Below are 24,851 nucleotides of genomic sequence, written 5' to 3'. Positions count from 1 at the left end.
TGTTTTGGATATTTGCTGGAAATGTAAACAACAGCCAGGCACTTATTACCATGCCTGGTGGACATGCCCTATCGCTAAGAAATATTGGTCTAAGATCCATAGATGGTTGGAAAAGATGATGAAACTACAAATAGAATTTAAACCAGAATTGTTTTTGTTAGGAGTATTAAGACCTAATTATGGCAAAGAGAATGACTACTTGATATTGCATGTTTTAACTGCTGCAAGGATAGTATTTGTCCAATTTTGGAAAAAAAAGAATCTACCATCTGACCAGATTATTATTACCAAAATTTTAGAGTGTGCAGAAATGGATAGACTAACATTAGAAATGAAAGAAAAAGATGACTCAATTTATTTTAGAACTTGGGAACATTTTTATCAATGGTTAGAGACACATTAGAATTTGAAGGATTCAATATTTTAGAATAGTTGACTGATTTTTAATCGAGTTCTAAGTAACATTTTGATGATACGATTACTTTTCCTGATTTACTGATTTTCATTTGTTACTTTTGATTGTTAGGATTCATTTTTTTGAGATTTTATTAGTAGTGTTTACTTAATAGATCAACGTATTTGTTTACTAATTGTTTTTAATATGTTACAGTTTAAGCTTTGTTAAAAATGGTTGAATATGATATTTACTTATTATTATGATCTAGACGGTCGCTTGTTTGTTGAAATATGTGATTGTACCTATCCTTATTTTACCCTAATTCCCTATTTCCTCCCCCTCCCCCTTTCCTTTTACCCCTCCCTTTACCATACCTGTATTGTTCCTATTTTTCCTCACTTATATAAATTTAATAAAATTTTGTTAAAAAAAAAGTTGTATTCACTGCTTCCAAAATGTTTTTGATATATGGCAGGATATGCCACATAGTTGGTCTTCTTTTCTCTCCCCTCATATTGTGCAGGCAACTTGTAATAAACACTTGTGGATATACATTCTTCCTGAATTGTTCATGTAGGTACTTGCTCTCTAGCTGTTTTGCTTGCTGGATACTACATTGGATTCTTATCTTGCCATATATTGTAGTGTTCTGATGCAACTCTTTTTTATTTTTTTCTTTATGCTCTGCTCCCCCCCCCAATATAACATTTTATGTGATTAAGAAATTTGGAGATCTTGAAAGCTTACAGTTTTTGTGACTTTGGAATTCATGCCAGTATGAACACAGAAAGTATTTGTCCCTTATTAAGCATTGATGTACTCTGCATACTTTTTCTGACCTGCTCCACTAAGATCCTATTGTGTTAAATCTTTTATACTGAGAATAACTGGTTTTTGAAAAGAACTGAGAAATTCTTTTCTGAGCAGTCCTTAGTGCTCTCTGAGCTTGCTTGTTTTCTTGCAGACGTTTCATTACCCTAACTAGGTAATATCATCAGTGCTAGTAAGGACTGCGGTTTGCTGTCAGTTTATATTCTGGTGTCTTGCCTGTCTGGGTGGCTGAGAGTGGTCTTAGGGATTCTTTGGCTGGGTTGTTTACTAATAGCTCCTTGGCAGTTTCTTGATTGGAGTATTGCTTACTTGACTTGCAAGATATTTTTAATGTATTAATGTCACATATTGCCTTATAATAAAGTAAAATTAGTCCATCTTATTGTGTTTTCTGTCTGATACACTTGGAAGACTGACGATAAATATTAAATAGCATCATACTATGAATTATTTTTCTCTCCAGGGTTTTAAATCACTTTTTTAGTTTATAACCATATAGTCTTCTGACATTGCTGGATTCTAATTTTACCAGCTGTGGCTAGCATAATCAGGGATTACTATAATATAATAATATATTACAGTATAGTATATAATATAGTAATATTTCAAGCCACGGCTTCTACTGTCTTCTCTATGGTGTTGGGCTATAAATGACAATTGCTCTTAAAAATATGATTTGATCTATCTTCCAGTTTTGGAAATTAGTAGCTTGAAGATCCTTTAAAGCAGGGGTCTTCAAACTTGGCCCTTTTATGACTTGTGGACTTCAACTCCCAGAATTCCTCAGCCAGCATGCCTTATGACAATTGTGGTCATAAGTTGTAATGGTCATTAAGCAGATCACCACATAACCATGCCCAAGTTTACAAACATTTTTTGGGATGGTTGTAAAGTGAACACTGCACTTATTGAGCAAACACTGTGGTTGTTAGTGAATGCTGTAGTTGTTGAGGACTACCAATATGACAAAATGCAGTTGAATGAATTACTGAAGCTAGCCTGTGGCTTGACTTTAATTTCTTCTGTAGAAAAAGGCCTATGAAAACTGTTTAGTTCATTACTTCATGCCATATTTCTTGTTAATAGCATTGGAGCTGTCTTCACATTTGTGCATATTTGATTTTTGCATGCAAACTATGTTTAACAATAGTCTGTGAAGTAGCTTTAGAAAACTACATTGTTTTGTGAAAAAAATTAAAGCTATTATTTAAAATGATACACATGGAAAAAGAAAAGATCCACATGGTTAAACAAATCACAATTGCCATTAATACAGTAGTTCATTCTGAAATTGGAAACAAAATGCCAATTAAAACCCTAAACAATTTTCCTTCTTATCATATAGGGCAGATGATCACAATATTATGTTATTTCAATGATTTGATCAGTATTTGCTTGTGTGACTATCTTTTCTGGTTAATAAATGACTGAGTGTTTATGATTTTAGCCAAAAAGACTAACAATGTCAACAATTTATAAGTCCTGAGCCTTATAGTTTTATAGTTTGATATTATTTTTCACAAAACTCTTTTCTGGAAATTATAACAATTATTAAATAGCCAGTTTTATTATCTAAAAAGCAGTGTTATAATTTGTATAATCTTGAAATTTCAAGTGACTTGATACCAAGGTTACAAGGAAGAAGTTTATGATTACATCAGACTAATGATAAAACAAAAAATGAATTATAGCCATTTACTATTAACCCCTTTGTTTTCATACTTGCTGAAGGCTGATTGCTTAGCAACAAATTGTTAATTGACTTTATTTGGACTGGACATTTCATTTGCTTCTTTGGTATAATTTAACTAGAATATAGCCAAAACATTGTTAAAGCATATCGTAACATAGCACAGTGCATAGCAAAGTAAAATAAAATACAGAGACGTTAGAAAGATATGAGGCAAATACAAAGTAAAATTAAATATTGTGTAGGCATAGTCCTAAGCTGGTTTTATATTAGAAAAGGGATAGATGCAAGTAGTCAGGCTCTAGAATTAAAAGTCCTGTCCTCAAGGCAATTTAGTTTTGTACTCACCAGATGGAACCATCAAACTGGACATCAAAACAAGTGATTTTTAAGTTGTGAAAACAAAAACTGAAGATTGTTTTGACATAAACACCTTACAGACAAATTTTCTTAAAAGAAAAAAAAAAAAAAAAAAGCAAAAAGAAACCTATCCTGAAGCACAGACCCAAGATTGCTTGCTTTATTGCTCTATATAAGTATTTCTCAACCTTGGAACTTTAACATGTGTGAATTTCAACTCCTGGAATTCCCAGCCACATACCTTAAAGTTGCCTATGTTGAGAAATTGATGACATACAAAATTTATGTATGATTACCAGTTATTCTCTTTTGATACTGTCTACATTTATGAAATGATAGCATGTTTTATTCTGGTTTGAGCATTTTAAAATATGTACATATAAAAAGTAAACAGCAATCAAAATAAATGTCTCTCGTGTTAATTGTATAACTATGGATATATTTGAGGTTTTATTAAATAACAGAACCAAAACATAGTATTATTTGTCTTAAAGAACTCTTAAATTTAAAGAGTTTAAACTATATGTCTTTTCTTTTGCTCTACTCTGTAGGACTTTGGTGCCATCTAGAGTGTATAAAGTATTATAGAAACTATGGTACAGTATGAAAAGGAAAAAAAAAAAAAACAGTTGTGTTAGCCTTATGAAAAACTTTGAGAGGTAGGCCATTGGAAATACCCTAAGATAGATTTACAACTCTTCAAAAGGTTTTATCAAGCCAGATGGTGAACAAATCAATCACAAGAAAAAAGGAACAATATTAAAATTAAGGTTTCTGTACTGAAGTCAATGCATAAAGAAGTTAAAAAAATAGCTTACAGACATTTGAATTAAACTGTGCTGAGTGATGGTCCCATTGAGTACTTAGAGTTGTCTAAGAGGCTTCTAGAATCAAGAACACTCAGTACTGATCACCAAGTGTTACTGAAATAAATATTGAAGTGAAACTTACACTGATTTCTTGGTGGAAACCAACACAGAGTTTTAGATTGTGTTCATTTCAAAAAATCAAACAGAAGCAAATTGAATAGTTTATCACAGTGGTGGCGAACCTATGGCATGGGTGCAAGAGGCGGCACTCAGAGCCTTCTCTGTGGGCATGCGCACCGTTGCCCCAGTCCTCGGCCTTCAGCTGGGTTTTATAAAACCTTTTCCCTTTAGGCCTCTGCCACTGTGTGCAAAAAAAAAAAAAAAAAAGGTTCAATCAATCAGTCAATTTCAACTTCTCGCGAGAAAAAAAAATCTTGCAAAGTTGGAATTGATTGAACTTTTTAGTCCCACCTGGTCTGCTGTTACCACTTCAGCCATGCCCACCCAATAGGCCATGCCCACCCAATGGGCCACACCCACCCAGCCCCCCGACGATCATAAGAGGGTTTTGGGTTGCAGTTTGGGCACTCAGTCTCTAAAAGGTTCGCCATCACTGGTTTATTAAGAAGATGAAGTATTGTACTCCCACAGAATACAATTCCAGTACTGGAATTTTAGTTTGAAATTCTTACAGAGTTTCCCTAATTAGGCTTTACTGTGGCTATGATGGCAAAAGACTGGTTTATCTGCATTAAGATGACATATATCAATATAGTTAGATGTAGATGGAGGATCCACTGTTAAGTGGAGACATGAAGAGAAGAAAAATGGAAATATCATTGTACTCAGGTGTCATCCTCTAACTCAGGGGTGAACAATTAATTTTCCCAAGGAGTCTTCTGAGAAACTGGGACTGTGATGAAGAGCCAAACCAATAGGCTAAACTTAATTCTGCTGCTGTCACCCATGTGTTGAAGGAAGAGGGAACGTGGAGCCTCCCTTCACTCCACCTCAGTCTGCCGCAGCTTTTCTGCAGGTGCAGAAAGTCGCTTTCTCTTGCCAGTCAACTAAAGGAGCACATTTGGCTTCTTGTCCTGACCCCTGCTGCGTGCCTATTTAAATTTTATTTTCTAACTTCCAATTGATCTCAGACAGGCAAACAGGGACAGCCAAAGGGCCAGATATGGCATGTGGGTTGGAGGCTGTAAAATGCCCAGGTCTGCCCTAACTGTTAAATAGAGATATTCAGGTCATTGAATGATATTGAAATAATTAAATGATTTGGCCTTGATTTATCAGCCCTTCATTTATTTTTATATTATAGTAAATGTTTGATTTAAGTGCTAAGCAAGGATTTATAGCACTGAAACATAATTATTGGTGTTGACAGGAAACAAAGAAGGAAAGGAAAGAAAAGCCATTGGAAAGGCTGGACAGTTAGACGGACCCAATCTGAATGATGACAGATGAATGTCATCACCCTATATTTAATATAGGGTGAATATCACCCTATATTAAAATGACCTATGCTATGTATAATTATAAAGAAAGACAATCACAACATTAAGAGTGTATGTGCCTCAGAAACATTTCAAAGGCCCATTAATATGAAATAATTTTGAGGCTTCCATGAATGCAGGAAGGGAAGGTCCAATAGACATAGAATGTCTATGCTAATCAAAAATTAGAAGATATCTAATGGCACCTTTTCCAACATATGATATTAAAAGGCATAAGTGTTCATGAGCTGTATTGTGCATCTGATATACTGAAACTGCACTTCACAAAAGTTTATGTCTTTTAATAAAATTTGTTTCTAGGATATCAGACTCTTTCTGATTTTTGTTTCCCACAATTTTTTGTGAGGAAGAAAACAATGAAAGAAAATACTTAAAACTGTTTTACAGATCACTGATTGTAATATATATATTGTAGAAGGATAAATGGGAAAATATATGATTAAAAGGATTGAATTTTACATTGTGTTATGTCATCCAAAATATTTTTTAATCAAATGACATATTGTTGGTACACAATGCCAGAAAAATTATCTAGAAAATGCTTCAAATGAATATTGGAAATCTGAGACATTACGGGACATTTTATCATGCTTGATGGACATGTAAAAAAGCTAAAAAATTGAATTTAAATACATAATGTGATACAGAAGATTTTAAAGTTCAGTATTCAATTGAAACTGGAGATTCCCTTTCAAGACTAATGAATAAACAGAAAAAAAGCCATGGAACATATTTCAATGTATGATTATTGCAGCAAGATTATTATATGCACAGAGATGAAAAGATCTGACATTCTCCACAATAAAGGAATGGTTGATAAAGTTGACAGGTTTTGCTGAAATGGATAAACTGACTTCTTGATTAGAGAAAAAAACATTATCTACATTTATTGGTTATGGGCTTTCTGAATAAAAATGAAAAAAGTGAACTTGTGACTTACGGCTTTGATGACAAGTTGGGATATATTATAGAAAGAGTAGTAGTATGATGTAACTTTACAAAGAAAGGTCAAAGATATTTATACTTACAACTCCTGTGAAGAATATTGGAAATTTATTATCTTTTTTCTTATCTTTAACTTCTTTTCTTACATCTTTTTCTTTTTATTTGATTTCTTTCTTTTTTTCTTCCTTATTTTATATTAGTTTGTATTTTTATCTTGTTTAAAAGTTTAAATAAAATGATATACACATGGGCATATACATATACTAGTTGGGTCACAGATCCAAGGAGCCAATACTAAGGATCCATTCTTTAATCTTTACATAAGAATAAGTTATTATATCTCAGGAACTCACTCCCTGAATAAATATGTATACACTAAGTACTGTAGATTCTACCAGTTGATAGACAGTGATGCTGCATGACATTTCAACTTGTACAGTAGATATTAGGTACATATTACATGTCTTAATGTGGTTTCTCTGACTTTGACTTAATGATGTAAAAAGTTATTGTTCTAAAAGGAAGGCTCTTGGAGGTTTTAGAATAAATATTTTTATTATAGCACTTAACATTTTATTTATGCTATTTATTATCATTTTTGTCTGGTCATCACAGCTACACAACACTCAATAAATGTTGGGTCTGTTTAGCATTAAGGTATCTCATCCATTCCTTACTATGGCAGGACTGCAAAAGTGTTAGCAAAGTTTGGTCCACTGTCCACTTTACATTTTCCCAAGATAAACTCATTGAGGCAGCATAATTGAGAATAATGTGCAGTTTCTTTGGGATATATCTGTTCAGAGTCCCACTTGTCCTATTCCTAGATACCGCTTGCAACAAGACTTTGGCACACTTCCCCAATATGCACATTCTGAAACTAGATCTATCCCAAAGACAGCAACTCCACACAAACTTAATTGGAAACCCCATCAGTTTGGTCCTACTTGCTTCAGTATTATTCTATATAGGAAGTATTTTGAAGAAAGCACATACTTGGGCACACTTTAAATCAGCAAGAGAATAAGTACATGGCCTAGGCCAGGGGTAGGCAACCTTGACTCTTTTATGACTTGTGGACTTCAACTCCCAAAATTCAGAGCAAGCCATGCTGGCTCAGGAATTCTGGGAGTTGAAATCCACGAGTCATAAAAGAGCCAAGGTTGCCTATAAATTACATAACCACGACCATTATACAGCATTATACAGTGTATTTTAGTAATAGTAATAAAGTTGGAAGGGACCTTGGAGGTCATGTAGTCCAACCCCCTGTTCAGGCAGGAAACCCTACACCATTTTGGACAAATGGCTGTCCAGTCTCTTCTTAAAAACTTCCAGTGTTGGAGCATTTACTGCTTCTGGAGCAGGCTGTTCCACTGATTAATTGTTCTCACTGTCAGGAAGTTTCTCCTTAGTTCTAGGTTGCTTCTCTCCTTGATTAGTTTCCACCCGTTGCTTCTTGTCCTGCCTTCAGGTGCTTTGGAAAATAGCTTAATTCCCTCTTCTTTATGGCAGCTCCTGAGATATTGGAATACTGCTATCATGTCCCCCCTTGTCCTTCTCTTCGTTAAACTAGACATACCCAATTCTCGCAACCGTTCCTTATATGTTTTAGCCTCCAGTCCCCTAATCATCTTTGTTGCTCTTCTCTGTGCTCTTTCTAGAGCAGTAGTTCTCAACCTTTCTAATGCCGTGACCCCATAATACAGTTCCCCATGTTGTGGTGACCCCCAAGTGGGTGTGGCCACCAATAAGAGGGAGTAGGGCAGCTAGGGAAAAGGGGAAAAAATGGTGGACAGCGTGGTTTGGCGACCCCCATGAAATGGTCGTTCGACCCCAAATGGGGTCCCGACCCACAGGTTGAGAACCACTGTTCTAGAGTCTCAACATCTTTTTTACATCGTGGTGACCAAAACTGGATGCAGTATTCCAAGTGTGGCCTTACCAAGGCATTGAAGAGTGGTCTTAATACTTCACGTGATCTTGATTCTATCCCTCTGTTAATGCAGCCTAGCACTGTGTTGGCCTTTTTGGCAGCTGCAGCACACTGCTGGCTCATATTTAAGTGATTGTCTACTAGGACTCCGAGGTCCCTCTCACAGTTACTTCTATTGAGCATGGTGCCACCTATGCTGTACTTGTGCATTTGGTTTTTCTTGCCTAATGTAGAACCTTGCTTTTTTCACCATTGAATTTCATTTTGTTAGTTAGTGCCCAGTGTTCAAGTCTGTCCAGATCCTTCTGTATCTGAAGCCTGTCTTCTGGAGTGTTGGCTATTCCTGCCAGCTTGGTGTCATCTGCAAATGTGATGAGTTCCCCATCTATCCCTTCATCCAAATCGTTGATGAAGATGTTGAAGAGTACTGGGCCCAGAACAGAGCCCTGGGGCACCCCATTACACACTTCCCTCCATATCGATGCAGTTCCATTGAGGACCACTCGCTGAGTACGGCCGGTCAGCCAGCTACGGATCCATCTGGTGGTGATTCTGTCTACCCACATTTTTCTATCTTATCAAGTAGTAGGTTGTGATCTACTTTATCAAATGCCTTACTGAAGTCCAAGTAAATTATGTCCACAGCATTCCTCTGATCCACTAATTTTGTCACTTGGTCAAAGAATGCAATAAGATTTGTCTGGCATGATCTATTTTTGACAAACCCATGTTGGCTTTTAGTATTAGGCTTTTATCATTTTTTTCCATACATAACTCAAGGCAGCAAATATACCAACACTTCCTATTTTCCCGAAGTGAATTATGATGTATGCTTTAAAGAGCAGAAAATAACTACCCTTAAGAAAACTACAATTTAAAATATTTAACTACTAACCTCTTTAGTTGTTGTAGAAGCAAATATCGGACACCGTTGAATTACACTTGACAAGAAAACTGCAGGGATTTAGTCAGACAGGTAAATCAGACAGGATTGAATGGAAGAAAAAAAATATACGAAGACAGCTGTAAGCTGTTTTTTTATTCAATGTGTCCTGTGTATCTGGATCGGTGTCTATCAACCTTGGTCGCTTGAAGATGCGTGGAGTTGAAATCCATAGATCTTCAAACAACAAAGGTGAAGAAAAGCTGAAATAGACTTGGTTTTTTTTTGTTTGTTTGTTTTTGAGCTAAACAGTTGAGATACCCTTGAATGCGCATGTTATGGAAAGCCAACCGCAGGGTATGTAAGGCTCCGCGGTGTGTACACAAGCAAACAACCCTTTTTAGATCCGTCTTCTGGCCAACCAGACTAACGTAATCACAGCAAGCACCAAGATCACCAAACAACTAAGCAGCTCCGCCCACCAGCCCGTTTCCCACTCGGTAGGAAGCGCGCCCGAGAAGGCGGGAAGAAATGGGCGGGATCGACGCCCCTCCCTTCAGGCTGCGCCACTTCCTGCTGCAGTCGAACTACAACTCCCAGAAACCCTTCGAGTGCCGGTCTGGCTCTGAAAGTGAAAACAAACTTTAAGGTTGCCCATTCCAGTGGAAACATACCACATGTTTCGTTTCCGAGTGGGAAGCTCGGTGACGTGCCAAAGTTGCCCTCGGGAGCTGGTCTGAGGAAGGAGGGCGCGCTGGGTTTAGTGGAGATTAGAGGCAGCGCGGGTGTCCAAAGGAGGAGGCCGAGGAAAAAGCAGTCACCCGCGGTCTCCAGTTCAAGTGGCGCTTCTCTCAAAGAGTCCCACATGCGACCTGCAAACGTGAGCCTAGCGCCTCCCGCTGCCGCCTTGGCAACCGCCTCTCGCCTTCGGACAGCTTTTCCCGGCGGGTTGCTTTCGATGCCGGTCGCCCTGTGCTACATACCCATCTAGTTTCTTTTTCAGTCATGTGAGGCTAACTAAGAGAAGCAATAAATAAACATGGAGGAGGTGACCGGCAGCAAGGAGGAGCAGAGCCGCGTGGGCAACGGAGTGGGGAGCCCTGCCGAGGCAGCCATGGACGGCTACTTGCGATCTCAGGGATTGTACCGCAAGCGAGTGGCGAAGGACGGGTCGTGCCTCTTCCGAGCGGTGGCGGAGCAGGTAAAAAGTGCGGATTTCAGTCAGCAGCCGCGGCTGGGTCAGAGGGCCGGGTGGGGGGGAACGCCTCGTTGGGCGCCTCTCCCAACTTCATACACTACAATTCCCATCACTCTCCGCGGACGATGGGAGACGAGAGGCTGTGGGAAAAATCCAACAAATGGCTGGAAATCAATCGGGAAGGAAGCGAGCCCTGGTTCGCCGTAGGCCGCAGCAGATCGAAATTCCCGTTGGCAGGGGAGGAGGTCTTGGTTGAGCGGGGCTGGCTGTAGGCTATCACCACAACAACCACCACACTGGAGACGGAAGTTTTTAGCTTCTAGCTGAAAGGGGGAGCAGTTAGGGTGTAGTCATTTTATGGGGGAAAAAAAATCTGGGAAAGAAAATTTGGGATGGAAACTCATTCTCCGGGCCTTCCTTATTGCCGTGGCTGCAGATCGTCGTTCATCCTAGTTTCTAGGAAGACTGAAATTTTGCTTTTGCATTCAGAAAGTTATTTTGGCGTTGAGTTTGTTTCCTGTTTCAAAAAAAAATGTGATTCATTTTGTTGACCCAGAAAAAAAAGGGGGGGGGGAGAGATTATTTTGCACTCTGCCTCATTTAAGTCTAATAATTCCCCTCTGCATACATATGGTGTGAACGATATGCACAGTGCAAAACAAGAGAAAATGCTGGGGGATCCTAAGCCTTTAATCTTTGCTGTTAAAATACAAAACTTATCGAAGTTGATCAGCTTTGTTTTTCTTGTGGCTCAGCAAACTTGCAGAGTATTTGTGTGACTCAACCTGCATTTAAATGCAGCATGCAGGATGTCTGGCCTATTGAATAAATGGATGCCCCAAGGGCTTCTTTAATTTAGGCTAGCTTCCTGTAACCTTAATGACTAGGCACTTTTTAAAAAGGCAGGAGTGGAAAGTTTTTCATAATATTGATAAACTTTCACTTCTACTCACATAATATTGGATTTTGATATGAAACTGTACTTGATCAGAGGAATTATCAGGTCTGAGATACTTTAGGGTGGTTCCCAAGAAAAGTTAATATTCATCAAGAAGTCCTTGGTTTGACTTGCATTTCCTTTCTGGAATTTATGAGGTAAGCGACTGTTTTCTGTAGTTGCTTTGAATTCCAACTCTGTAAACCCAGCACACAGTCAGTGAACAGAAATTATGGAAGCTGTAGTCTTAAATAAGAGAATATTGCCTGCCTCTGCAATAAATTTGGTCAGCTAGTTTTGGTTCCTCCTCAAATGTCAATAAAGAAATGTTTATAAAGGAGAAACATTGTTTCCAGGTTAACCCAACAGTAAACCACAATCTAACCAATCAGATTATACTAAATTTTGTGTGAATTTAACTGGTGTTACTAGTTTATGGTTCAATGTATTTTGAGAATCTAGAAAAATTGGATTGAATAAAACCATGGTTCAATTAACAGGCTGAAGACTTTGTGAACACAGCCAGCTCCTTGATGCCACAGATTTTAATTTTGGTATAATAGGCCAATATAGCTAATTCTTTGGAAATAGCTGCATTCCAAATGACTGTAAAATAGTGCATGTCAGGGATTTGAGCAGCAGTTGTATATAGGTAGTCCTCAACTCAACCACTCATTTAGCAACTTTTTGAAATTAGAGTGGCATTGAAAAATTAACATACAACCGGTCCTTTGCACTTAAGAATATTATAATGGGTCCCCATAGCATGTGATTATCATTTGGGCACTTGGCAACCATTATGTATTTACGAAAGTTGCAATATCCCTAGGTCATGTAATTGCCATTTGCGACCTTCCCAGCCAGCTTCTGACAAGCAAATCATGGCGGAAACTCAATTTGCTTAATGACTGCATGATTTACTTAACAGCTGCAGTGATTAACTTTATTGTAGCAAAAAAAAAGATCATAAAATTGACACTCGCTTAACAATCTTACTTAGTAGTGGAAATTCTGGTCAGGATCTTAAAGAGTATCTAAATTGGAGATCTTCAAAACTGTTCATCAGACAGGATATTCAAAACAAGTAACAGTAAACAAACCTGTCCATTTTTGTAGGGATTTGCATCATATAACAATGTCCTGCAGCTTTGAAAACACACACAATACCAGTTAAATATCAATCTGTCTCAATATTGGCTCATAGATTCATTATTAATCAGGCAAAACATGTATCAACATGCTCTTTATTTTGTAAAGAATAAGTAGCTTTTAAGTGCCTTCATCCTTGAACTAGAGACTTTAAAGTTTCAAATATTTCTTGAAATTTTGCATTACTATATGCTTTGTGTTTTAATAATTCTGTCATATCTTTATCTGAAAAGGGCTTAAAATTGATTTAATATATACTGTATGTCTAGATATTTTTATGACTAGTTGCATGGAATGATAACAGATTTGAGACAGGTTCATGGTCTCTTTGAATTAGGTCTTTTACTTAGCTTTACTGGAAATATACAACTGTTGCTAACCTATATGGTGGATGAATAGACAGCCTCAGTTCTGAAGGATAAGAGGTCATTTTATTTTTTAATTTCCTAGATAAATAAAACAACTAAATATTGTTGAAATAAAAAAATATCATTTCAAAATATAGATTGCACTCAGATGGTTTCTTTTGGATATGTTATTTTAAATAAAGATAATCATTTTTTTTGAAAGCTTATTTTGAAATTTGCAGGATTTACTCTACTTCTTTATCTGCATATATAATTAAAGCTGAATTCTAGTTCTAATTAACAACTTTAATCTCTTAGATTTTAAATCTGTAACTAAATATACATAAACTTGGAACCCTTTTTTTTCAGGTTTTCCACTCGCAGATTCAGCATCTTGATGTTAGGATGGCCTGTATAAACTATCTGTGGAAAAACAGAGAGAAATTTGAAGCGGTAAAAACATTATTATATTATGGATAACTATTAAAGCCATTCTGAACCTTTTAAAAGCATCTCCTTTTTTACTATTATGCTCTGAGAAAAAGCATGGTCAATTTGCTTATGACAAGCCATGAGCAGTCATTTTATTTCAGCTAAGTGGATCAATGGGTAGTGCCTGAATAGACCACTTATTGATTATTCCTTGTGTCCAATATTGTGATTTATAATGGACAGAAGACAATATATAAATGTACTAAATAAACCAGGTTTATTACCATATGATGATCAAACTTTTCGTTTGCCTTTATGGGAAGAAACTAACCCTGGACATTGTCTTTCATACCCATAAAAATCCATGGTCTGGTTTGCTTTTTTTTGGGTTTAGCATACTGTAGTTCCTAAACCATGTTTTATGGCTTATATGTAGGGTAAATTCAGCTACGTCACTCAACCATGGTTTATTTAACTATCATAGATGAAACCCAGTTCAATGTGATACATGCCATATCAATATCAGGTAGTTCAGTAAAACTATTTCCTACATGCTAATATGCATCATCCCAAGACTCTTCAATTTTGTACTTTCCAAATGTGGTTAATTTCAACTTCCACAATTCCCACTTAGAATGCCTAGTGGCAGTGCTGGTTTTGATATATGAAGATTCTAGCCCAAAGCATTTGGTGAGTACCACAGTAATTAAGGCTTTCATCAGCCATTAGTTTACTTTTATGAAGCCGTATACTTTCTGGGACTCATTAGGATTCATTAGATTTTAAGAATGGTCTGGGTGTACAAGTGGCTAACATTATGTTCTAACAATATAGTTATACGGTATATATTCCTTGAAATGTTAATATCATAAAGGTATTCATTTTGGTTTGCATATGGAAACATGAGAACTGGATGCATCTGAGATACATGCATTATTTCAAATTTTTGAAATTTCGGTAGTAAAGCAATTATCAACATTGAGAACTTCTAGATATGCGTCCTGCATCTCATAGAATTCTTAGCCATAGGGAATTCTGGGATTTGAAGTTCATTTACATCTGAAAGTCACTAAGTTTGTAAACAATCTGGAGCTTTCCCACAGTGTCCCAATGTCTGCCGCTGAATTACCAGCCTGCAGCTATGGAAAGGAAGTTAACATACAACCTGGTACATTCCTAGATGCTACTCAGAAGCTATATCTATAATTTCTGGCGTATTACTTCTGAGTAAATCAAGTAAGTCTCCACAATTTGAAGATTAGAAGTTAGAATCCTTGATCAAATCTTTTTACAGAAGTGAGCCTTGTTATCTTTACTTGGGAGTAAAACTGGTTGTTTCATCACAGTGCTATTAATGCTTCTTCATTTTGATGCTTTACAGTTTATAGAGGGGCCATTTGAGGAATATCTGAAGCGTCTGGAAAATCCACAGGTATGTGTTATCAAATTAACCACATATATAACATTTGGCTTATCTCATTCCCCTAACGACTGAATCTCGCAAAGTAAATGAACTTTTTTTGATTATTACATGTAATGGTTTTTCAAAGAATGATTAAAAAAGTAAAATGTATGGGTGACTACAGAGAGTCCTTGACTTACGACTACAACTGAGCCCAATGTTTCTGTTGCTAAGTGAGACATTTGTTAAGTGAGTTTTGTCCCATTTTATGACATTTCTTGCCATAGTTGTTAAATGAATCACTGCAGTTGTTAAATTAGTAACACGGTTGTTAAGAGAGACTGGTTCCCTGGTGACTTTGCTTGTCAGAAGTTCACAAAAGGTGATCACATGGCCCCAGGACCCTGCAACCTGAATAAATATGAGTCAGTTGCCAAGTGTCTGAATTTTGATTATGTGACCTGGGGATGCTGCAACCATCAGTGTGAAAAATGGTCATAAGTCAATTTTTGCAGTACAGTTGTAACTTCAAGTGGTCACTAAATGAATTCTTGTACGTTGAGGACTACCTGTATTTACTGCTTCAAGTGCTGGGGGGCATTTGAAGTTGCACAGAAATGTACATTTCCTGCAAGTAGAGATTTGTTTACAGTCATTTGTTTTTTTTAGCTTGCATAAAGCAAAAGAAAGACAAACCTCACATGATACACAAAAATAATAAATATGCATATGAAACTTAAGGAACCATGTACCAAACCATGTTTTGGTGACATAGTTCCTTAAGCAGTAAAATGGGTCTTGGCATACCTTTTCTCTTGTCAGGAACTTAAAATGACTGAGGGAATAAACTGTTTTTGCTGGAAAATTAGAAATAATAAGACAAATAAAGGTAATTAGTATAGCAATATATTATCAGGATAAAATTCTTAAATAATAATTCCTGGGTATCTTCAAGACCATATTTCCTATATAGTTTTTATCTACCCAACCTGGATGGTCAGAGAGCACTTACTAAGTCCCCGTCTACCAGGAGGTGAACAGAGGAGCCCAGTGGGTGTTCTGGGTGGCAGTTCCCTCACATAGAACATCTTTTCTTCTGATCTGAGGAGATCTTTGGGAACTGAGTATAGAACTGAGTATAGAACCATAGGCCTTATATGTATTGTTGTAGAAACATTAAACACTATTCAATTTGCTTATGCAATCTACTGAACAACCCATATCTTCTCCACCCAGCTTTACAGGTAGAATTGGGGATGGGAGCAATAAAACTTGTAGGAAAGTTTTTAATCTGCTTCTTGAAATTTAAAATAGGAAGAATGGTAGTCCACTTGTGATACTCACTTAGGGAGCTTATTAATCTGGCTCTGGTTTTCATGGTAATTGGAATTATTGAAGTTTAATTCTGGTTGAGCTTCTTCCTTGCGGTAATGGCTGAAAATTATTTTTTGTTGGCTCCTCAAAGAAGATGATAAACCAGAAGAATAGAGGTGTCAGCCTCCCTACCGGATTTCGCACGAAGAACACGCTGACGAGATTCTTGTGTTGAAACAGCTCCGGTTTACTTTAGAGAATGCAGTGACGGCTAACACAGACAAGCTTAGCACTAGCTCTGTGCTATACAAAGTTTGCGCTGGGAGCAGCTGCCTCCCAGCGTTATTTAAGTACATTTACACTTGCACCCCGCCCTAGGTTATTACGGACCACACCTTCACACCCGTGCTCATTACCCTACACCTGCACCAACCCCGTTCCCACCCTCCTGGCCTCCAATCAGCATTTACATCATTCTGCGAGACATTCCTCTGCCGGACACCCTGTGTTATTATTGCGATCCGTGGTTCGCCTTCCATCAGCTGACTGTAATTCTACCGCTACTCAGCTGCTAAGCGGGTTTTGAGATGGATCTGCACATGTGCGATAGTCTTTCTGCGCATGTCAGCTTTTGCTCCGCACTACCGCTGGGCTCCGCACTATTGTTAACCTCTTAACCATGGTTGCTTGCGGAGACACTGCCCGTCGTACGTTCTTCCCTCTCGGCCAGTAGGATGGTTCCCCCCCTGCTTGTGTGTCGAGCCCGGGAGAGCTTGACATGCGGCCCCCCTACCAGGTGTCATCCTGCAATAGGTAAAACATAAGTTAGTTTGGGAGGGGAGTAACAGGCACATATCCCATCCCCCCAGGTCTTTGAGGATATTTCCGATGATATTTGCGTATCAACCGAGGGGCTTCCATGTCGGTTTCTCTCACCCATGATGCCTCTGACACTGGATATCCCTTCCACAGTACCAGATATTGTAGTCGGCCCCTCCTATATCTTGAATCTAATAATTTTTCGATTTCATAATGGCCTCCTCCCACTTGTCCTGGCTGTTGGGGTACTTGTCTAAATGATGGTTTAGTTACTGGTTTCAGTAATCCACTGTGGAAAACTGGGTACACTCTACCAAGGCTGCGTGGTAACCTTAATTTTACTGTTACGGGGTTGATTATGCGTTCTATCTTAAAAGGTCCGATATATTTTGGTCCTAGTTTTTTGCACGGTCTGCGTAGGTTTAGATATTTGGTGGACAAATACACTTCTTCACCAACCTGGAAGGGCTTCTGTGGTCTTCTTTATTTATCCGCCTGCTTTTTCGTTGCTAACTCTGCTTTTTGTAGGGCTTTTTTCACGGTTATCCACACATTATTGATTTGTTCTATCCATTCACTTGGTTGTTGTGGTCCTGTATTCCCTTGAGGTAGTTCGGGGATAGGACGAAGTCCATTCCATTAACTATTTTAAATGGAGCAAATCCTGTACTATTATGGATGGTATTATTATACGCTACCTCTGCAAACGGTAGAAGTTCAGCCCAATTTGTTTGCTGATAGTTCACGTAACACCTGAGGTATCGTTCAATCATGGCATTAGCCTGCTCAGCCCCTCCGTTTGTACTGGGATGGAATGCAGTACTTAATCCTTGGGAAGATCCAATTGATTTAATAAAGTTCCTCCAAAACTGAGAGGTGAATTGTACCCGTCAGTCCGAAATGATTTGTCGCGGCACCCCATGTAACCGATAGATATGGGTCACAAAAAGCTTTGCTAGGCGTTTTGCGGATGGTAAACCTTTACATGGGATAAAATGTGCCTGCTTTGAAAACAAGTCTATCACTGTCCAGATAACTGTGCTTCCGTGGCTGGTTGGTAAATCTACTATAAAATCCATGCCTATCTCTTCCCAGGGACGGTTAGGGTCAGAGACTTGTTGTAATAGACCTGCCGGTTTCACCACTCGTGGTTTTGACACCGCACACATGGAACATTCTTGGACATATTTTTCTATATCTTTTTTCATCCCTGGCCACCAAAATTGTCGTTTTATTAGATGTAAGATTTTCAGGAATCCAAAATGCCCAGCTGGTTTCACATCATGACCTCGGTTCAGTACTTTAAGTCGTAACGATTGCGGAACATATAATTTTCCCCCTTTCCAAGCCAGTCCATCTCTCATCGTGAGAGTCTGTGGATTATTTATCATCCATGGGTCATTTCTAAGTTCACTTTGTAGAGTTCGTACCAAGTCTTCCACAGACCGTATCACCGCGATTTTGTCCCTAAGTTGGCCAATCGGGATTATGAGGGCTTGAATCACTTCCTCACGCTTGCTATGGTACTGAGGTTTCCTTGATAACGCATCTGCAAGGAATTTTTTTCCTCCCGGAACGTACTTAAGTTTAAACTTGAATCTTTGGAAATACAAGGCCCACCTGACATGTTTTGGGGCTAATCGCCTAGGCGATTGTAATGCTTCCAGATTCTTGTGGTCAGTCCACACTTCGAACCCCCCTTTTGTCCCTTCAAGGAAGTGACGCCAAGTACTTAACGCCCACCTCACCGCATAGGCTTCCTTCTCCCAAACCGCCTACCTGCGCTCAGTTGCACTCAATTTACGGGAAGTAAATGCACAAGGCTGTAATTTATCTTGTTCATTTTTTTGTAATAATACTGCTCCTACCGCGACATCACTGGCGTCCGTTTGTACCACAAATGGCTCCTCTAGATTGGGGTGTTGTAAAATTGGTTCTCTAGAAAACAAGGTCTTTAATGTTTCAAAAGCACGTAGGCACTCCAGTGACCAGATTAAGGGCTGATTAGGCCGAGGATTGACCCCCATAGTTTTGGTACATAACAGATTTGTTAATGGCAATGCCACCTGGGCAAACGATGGAATGAATTGCCTGTAAAAATTAGCAAAGCCCAGGAAACTTTGTAATTGGCGACGCATTTGTGGCGGTTGCCAGTCTAATACACTTTGGACTTTGGCTGGATCCATTTCTATTCCTCCCCCTGATATTCTATATCCCAAATAATCTAACTTATCCTGGTGAAATGCACACTTTGACAGTTTGACATAAAATCGTGCATCAAGGAGTTTCCGTAGTACTTTGCGTACTAATTCCACATGGTCTTTCCTATTATCTGAATATATAAGAATATCGTCCAGATATACCAAAACCCCTTGGTATAGATACTTATGAAGCACCTCATTTATTAGCTGCATAAAGACAGCAGCGGCTCCTTTCAGGCCAAATGGCATTACTTTATATTGGTAGCTCCCTAACGGACTATTGAATGCTGTCTTCCAGTCATCCCCTTTCTTTATACGTACTCTATAATAAGCTTCTCGTAAATCCAACTTGGTAAAAATTTTACCTTTTGTCAAATGAGCTAATAGATCTTTCATAAGTGGAATGTGGTAGAAATTCTCTACACAGACCGCATTTAAACCCCTGAAGTCTACACACAATCGTAACCCTCCATCTTTCTTTTCTTTAAATAATACAGGGGCTGCCACCCGCTATCTAGCAGGCTGGATAAAACCCCTTGCTAAATTCTTGTTAATATATGTTCTTAATTCTGCCATTTCACTTTGAGTCATTGCGTACATGCGAGGCTTCGGGAGAGTAGCTCCTGGTTCTATATCTATGGCGCAATCAGTCGAACGGTGTGGCGGCAGTACGTCACATTCCTGTTCACTGAAGACTTCTGCCAAGTCAATATATTCCAATGGGATTTCAATTTTTTTCTCGTTACTAGGAACTTGGATTCTAGTCACTTCCTCCCCTCTGTGTACCTGTTCATGTTGAGGTGGGTTAGGGCCAATCCCAATCCATACCCTGCGACATCCTCCTTTCCACCAAATAGTCGGTCCCCACTTGTCTAACCAAGCCAAGCCTAATATTACATTTTCTGTCATGAATGGGACTACGATAAACCTTATCAATTCCCAATGTTCTCCTAACTCCAATCGTACAGGTTCAGTGATGAAAGTAGCAGGTAAACCCCCCAATAAGGACCCATCTACTTGTTCGAACCGTACTGGTGTCTATAATGCCCTTACTCTAATATCCATATTACGTACTAACCGTTCACTAATGAGACACCTAGTACACCCAGTATCAAGTAATGCCTGACATTGGGCCCTTTTTCCTGAATGTGTACTGATGATTGTAATAGGGAGAGTGAACGGGTGTAAGGGTTTGCGTACCATAGGATCTTCTGGTATCTTTACATCCTCCTGATATATGGTTAGGGGGGGTTCCATTCCACCAATTCCTTCATCAACCTCTACTCTCTCCCTTCGTGGCTTCGGGTTATCGACACGTTGTTGTGCTGCCCTCGATCTTTCAGGGATCTTTCCAGGCGATTTCTTCCCCGACCCGTCTATCCCTCCTATAGGGAATGGTTCTTTGCATTCTGCGGCACGATGGCCCGGCAAGTTGCACCGGAAACAGCGGAACGTTGAATGAGATGAATTATCGGGTGTTCCGGATACTGGCCCCATTGGCCAAGCCTGGCCTAGTGGTCTACGAGCCCCCAATGGGTTATCATTCTTAGACCAGAATTCTTGCAACCCCGTATCTAAGTCCGTAACTACTCTAAACCACTCTTGCAATCTTCCAGGAATGCCCCGGAACACATATGCTTGCCTTAACTCCCTGTCTAGACCTGCCTGGAAGTGATGTATTAATAATCTCTCAGGCCAATTCTGTAATTTACCCGCTACCCTATGAAACTCCCTAACATACTCTGCCACTGGCCGGCCCCGTTGCTTGATCCTGAGAACCTCTCCTTCCGCCCTCCGGATCCTGGATAGATCCTCAAACTGATTTCGAAGAGCTTCTAGAAACGCACCAATGTTGGCTAATTCCCGGGCATGGTCAGTATGTAGGTCGGCTACCCACTCTAAAGCCTCTCCCTGTAAGGCTGCTGTTATTGCCCCTACCATGGCCCATTGAGAAGGGTAAAGGTGGCCATACCTATCCATATGCCCAATTGCCTGACTCAAAAAAAATGCCAACCGATCGGGGTTTCCGTCAAAGGTTATATTCATGGGTGGAGAACCCCAACCAACCCCTTGGCCCCAGGGTCCGGGACCCCAACCCATTGTATACGAGGGACCTGTTGGTGCTCCAGCTCTAGATGTAGGTGGCCCTTCTGCGGGAGGACCCCTTGGCGCTGATCTCAAGCCTCTAGATGGAACAGTCGAGGCTCCACTGGTCCCTCCCTGTGATCTATCTTCAGTGCGACTACTACTTTGTGCCCCCACTTTGGCTTGATGTAAATCACTGTGTGTGGCCTCAGGTTTTAATTTTGGACTGGCTAACCTAAAGCGACTCGACGTTGTATGAATGGAAGAGGAACCTTTTTGCGACCATGACGTCGCCTCTGGACCAGGCATCCATCTCTGCCATGAAGGGGCATCCTGATATCCTCCCTCTCCAAATTGCTCTCTTAAAAGATCCATCACAGTCTGACCAGGAGCCGTGGCATAACTCCAGTCCTCCTTCTCATCCGTCGGTCGTCGCTCCCGCCATCTTCTCATCCGAGCATCCTCTGAAGGTCCGGCTCCAGCTCCTTCCGGCATACCTGTTACTACAGGACTTTGCCACCATTCCCCAGCCGGGGTAGGGGCTCCTGACGCTAGCTCTTGGGGTCCTAATGCCTCAATGGGAGGTTTGGGTAGACCTACTTCCTTCATCTTGGGTCGTACCACCACCTGCTCAGCACTAGGAACCTCCAGTCCTTTCTCTTTCTCCTGTACTGGTTCGGAATCGGAGTCACCAGGGATATCCCTCTGCACCCCTTCTGCCATCTTCTTGCAAACTTATTACCCGCACCCTGCCAAGGAATTCATCCAGGGATAATTGCAAGATTCACAAATATTCCCTTTCACCCCAGTACTTTCGCTTAACCCACGAAAAGGGACAAGGGAACACGAACGGAAACAGATGAATATATGGAAAAGGGTGAGCGCAAACCTTTCTGTCAGCCTCCCTACGGGATTTCGCATGAAGAACACGCTGACGAGATTCTTGTGTTGAAACAGCTCCGGTTTACTTTAGAGAATGCAGTGACGGCTAACACAGACAAGCTTAGAACTAGCTCTGTGCTATACAAAGTTTGCGCTGGGAGCAACTGCCTCCCAGCGTTATTTAAGTACATTTACACTTGCACCCCGCCCTAGGTTATTACGGACCACACCTTCACCACACCCGTGCTCATTACCCCACACCTGCACCAACCCCGTTCCCACCCTCCTGGCCTCCAATCAGCATTTACATCATTCTGCGAGACATTCCTCTGCCGGACACCCTGTGTTATTGCAATCCGTGGTTCGCCTTCCATCAGCTGACTGTAATTCTACCACTACTCAGCTGCTAAGCGGGTTTTGAGATGGATCTGTGCATGTGCGATAGTCTTTCTGCGCATGTCAGCTTTTGCTCCGCACTACCGCTGGGCTCCGCACTATTGTTAACCTCTTAACCATGGTTGCTTGCGGAGACACTGCCCGTCGTACATTCTTCCCTCTCAGCCAGTAGGGTGGTTCCCCCCCTGCTTGTGTGTCGAGCCCGGGAGGGCTTGACAAGAGGTGCTAAAATAAAATGTGCTATTGTTCTGTCTGGAATACTGTTTTTCATATTAATATAATAAATCATCAGTTCCAGGCTAGAAGGGGGTGTATTTAATGCTTTGGCATTTTTGCATATTGCCTCTTTTTTGACTTTTTCTGAGTTCTTTCTGCTTATTGGGCAAGGATAAGAATGCAGTTGGCCCTTCCCATATTTGAAATGCAGCATCATTGGAGGTGGAGATAAGGCCAATGTTTTTAATATGCATTATGCATTAAGGCTTACTGTGGAGATTTCACTGTTGTTTCACATATAAAGGTAGTCTTTGGAATTTGAAGTCAGGGACTATTTTCACTGGTTAAATTATTTAGACAAGTCTCTTTTGTTCTCTGGTTGTATTGTTGGAAAGGGCCCTCACTATAAAGGAAACCAAAAATAAGAGTTACAATAGATTTCTTCCTGTGTAAGCAAAGCATGCAAGAACTGCAGGAACTGAAGGATTCAATATGTTTATAAGGTTATGGATTAAGACTTTGGGGGCAGGATATTTTGTATACCAAGCAGCCATACTTCATAAAGAATAAGGAGCGTATGCTAAAAATGGAGAGAATTGATTTTAATTAAAAATTCATGAAAACTTCTGTAGAATTACTATAATTTTAATATTGGTTAGTTGTAATAAATGCACATCCACTGATGCTTGATTAAGTAACCTTTTCCCAACCTGATGTCATCGAGCTGTGTTACGTTACAATTTGGGTCATACCTCCTATAATTTGTATTTGAGAAAGGTTAAACCAAGTTTTTAACTACTGCTGCTTGCTAGTGATTTAAAGGTCCTTAAATATCCTTTGGGCATTTCACTGGTTATTTACATGTTACTGATTATTTACTTACAGTATCTTTTTTTACTACAGGAATGGGTTGGACAAGTTGAAATAAGTGCCCTTTCTCTTATGTTCAAGTAAGAAACATTTCTTTAAGGTTCAAAAGAATAATGCTCAACCAATATAATGCATGTTTTTAAATGTGGCAGTTTTTAGAAAAATACAAACAAATTGATCAATTTTATTTTATGGGGTGGAATAATCTGTTTCATTCAGGACCCTCTAAAGTTGTCATGCAACCACCTTCTCTATCACCTCTATCAAATTGTCCAGACAGGTGGGATCAAGATATATTTTTTGAGGACAAAGCCTCCTTAAAAGGTCCCCAGAAATATCCCGTCCTGCAGTGAAAAATTTATCACTGCCTGGATCCATCTGGCTGTCATCCACTTGGAGGCTTCCACCTAACAGAAGGAATAGGAATCTTAACTGATAGATAGTTGCACTGACAGCATTGAAGACTGTTTCCACTTCATCAGGTCCAACAGGATGAAGCTTTTCCCCAATAACTGGCTAAGATCTTTCCCCAGGCATCTCAAATAGACCTGCACCATGCATGGATTCCAAGTGAATCCAATGACTTTGTCCATCAGTTTTCAATAATTTCTGCTGCATGACCCTGAAAATGGTCACTTCAGACTATCTTTAGGGGCTCTTCTGTCCCAAGGGGGATTGGGTAATCCTGAACAGGGTCACTGGATAACACTCTGTAGGTGCAATAAGGGCAGAGAAATAATGGTATTTTGCCACTCTTAACTGCCATCTGGTAGGTCTTAATAGCAGCTCTTAAGTTGTGTTCAGGTGGATTCATCCCTTTTTTCCTTCAGCAGCAGTCTAGGTGTCTCTTTGCTCTTTTCAGAACCTATAACTCTGGTGTGAACCCCAGGGAGAGTCAAGCAGTGGGTCAAGAGAGGATGCCTAGGAGCTATCCTGTCCAAAGTCTCAGCTGCTCTTTGGTTCCAGGACATAACCAGAGCTTTGGCAGGATTCTGTAGTAAACCCCCAGGGATATCCACCAGTTCCCTCTGGAATCCATTTGGGTCCATCAGTTGCTGGGGACATACTGCTCAAGTGGGTCCAGGTGGGCAGCATAAGAGAGTCTCAAGGACACCAGGGCATGATCTCACCATGAAAGGGAGGGAATAGTGATAGATTCCCCCATCAGATCACATTGCCAATGATCTGACAAAAAGATCATATCTGGTGTGTGACCACTGCCTCGAGTCAGA

The 24,851-nt window shown here is 39.7% G+C and overlaps 1 protein-coding gene and 1 long non-coding RNA gene across 6 annotated transcripts in view; one reads left to right on the top strand and one right to left on the bottom strand.

The window, feature by feature from the left end:
* The window catches only part of LOC120306208, a 29,034-nt gene extending 19,227 nt beyond the window's left edge, over positions 1-9,807 (bottom strand). The window contains exon 1 of the long non-coding RNA XR_005556194.1: positions 9,384-9,807. This is a non-coding gene — a long non-coding RNA (uncharacterized LOC120306208). The remainder of the gene's footprint in view (positions 1-9,383) is intronic.
* Positions 9,808-10,020: 213 nt separating this feature from the next.
* The window catches only part of OTUD4 (OTU deubiquitinase 4), a 37,285-nt gene continuing 22,454 nt past the window's right edge, over positions 10,021-24,851 (top strand). For 2 of the 5 annotated variants that reach the window (XM_039338974.1, XM_039338972.1), the window contains exons 1-4: positions 10,021-10,572; positions 13,372-13,455; positions 14,816-14,866; positions 23,653-23,699. In XM_039338974.1, coding sequence (XP_039194908.1) covers positions 10,411-10,572; positions 13,372-13,455; positions 14,816-14,866; positions 23,653-23,699 — 344 coding nt within the window. In that variant the 5' untranslated portion in view covers positions 10,021-10,410. Of the gene's footprint in view, positions 10,573-11,427; positions 11,665-13,371; positions 13,456-14,815; positions 14,867-23,652; positions 23,700-24,851 lie in introns of those variants that run through there. The other 3 variants (XM_039338975.1, XM_039338973.1, XM_039338977.1) reach the window with 2 other exon arrangements.

The sequence above is a fragment of the Crotalus tigris genome, unplaced genomic scaffold, assembly GCF_016545835.1.
Source record: "Crotalus tigris isolate CLP2741 ecotype Arizona unplaced genomic scaffold, ASM1654583v1 scf7180000017725.2566008, whole genome shotgun sequence".
Taxonomy (NCBI): domain Eukaryota; kingdom Metazoa; phylum Chordata; class Lepidosauria; order Squamata; family Viperidae; genus Crotalus; species Crotalus tigris.
This window is presented reverse-complemented; position numbering and strand designations above follow the sequence as displayed.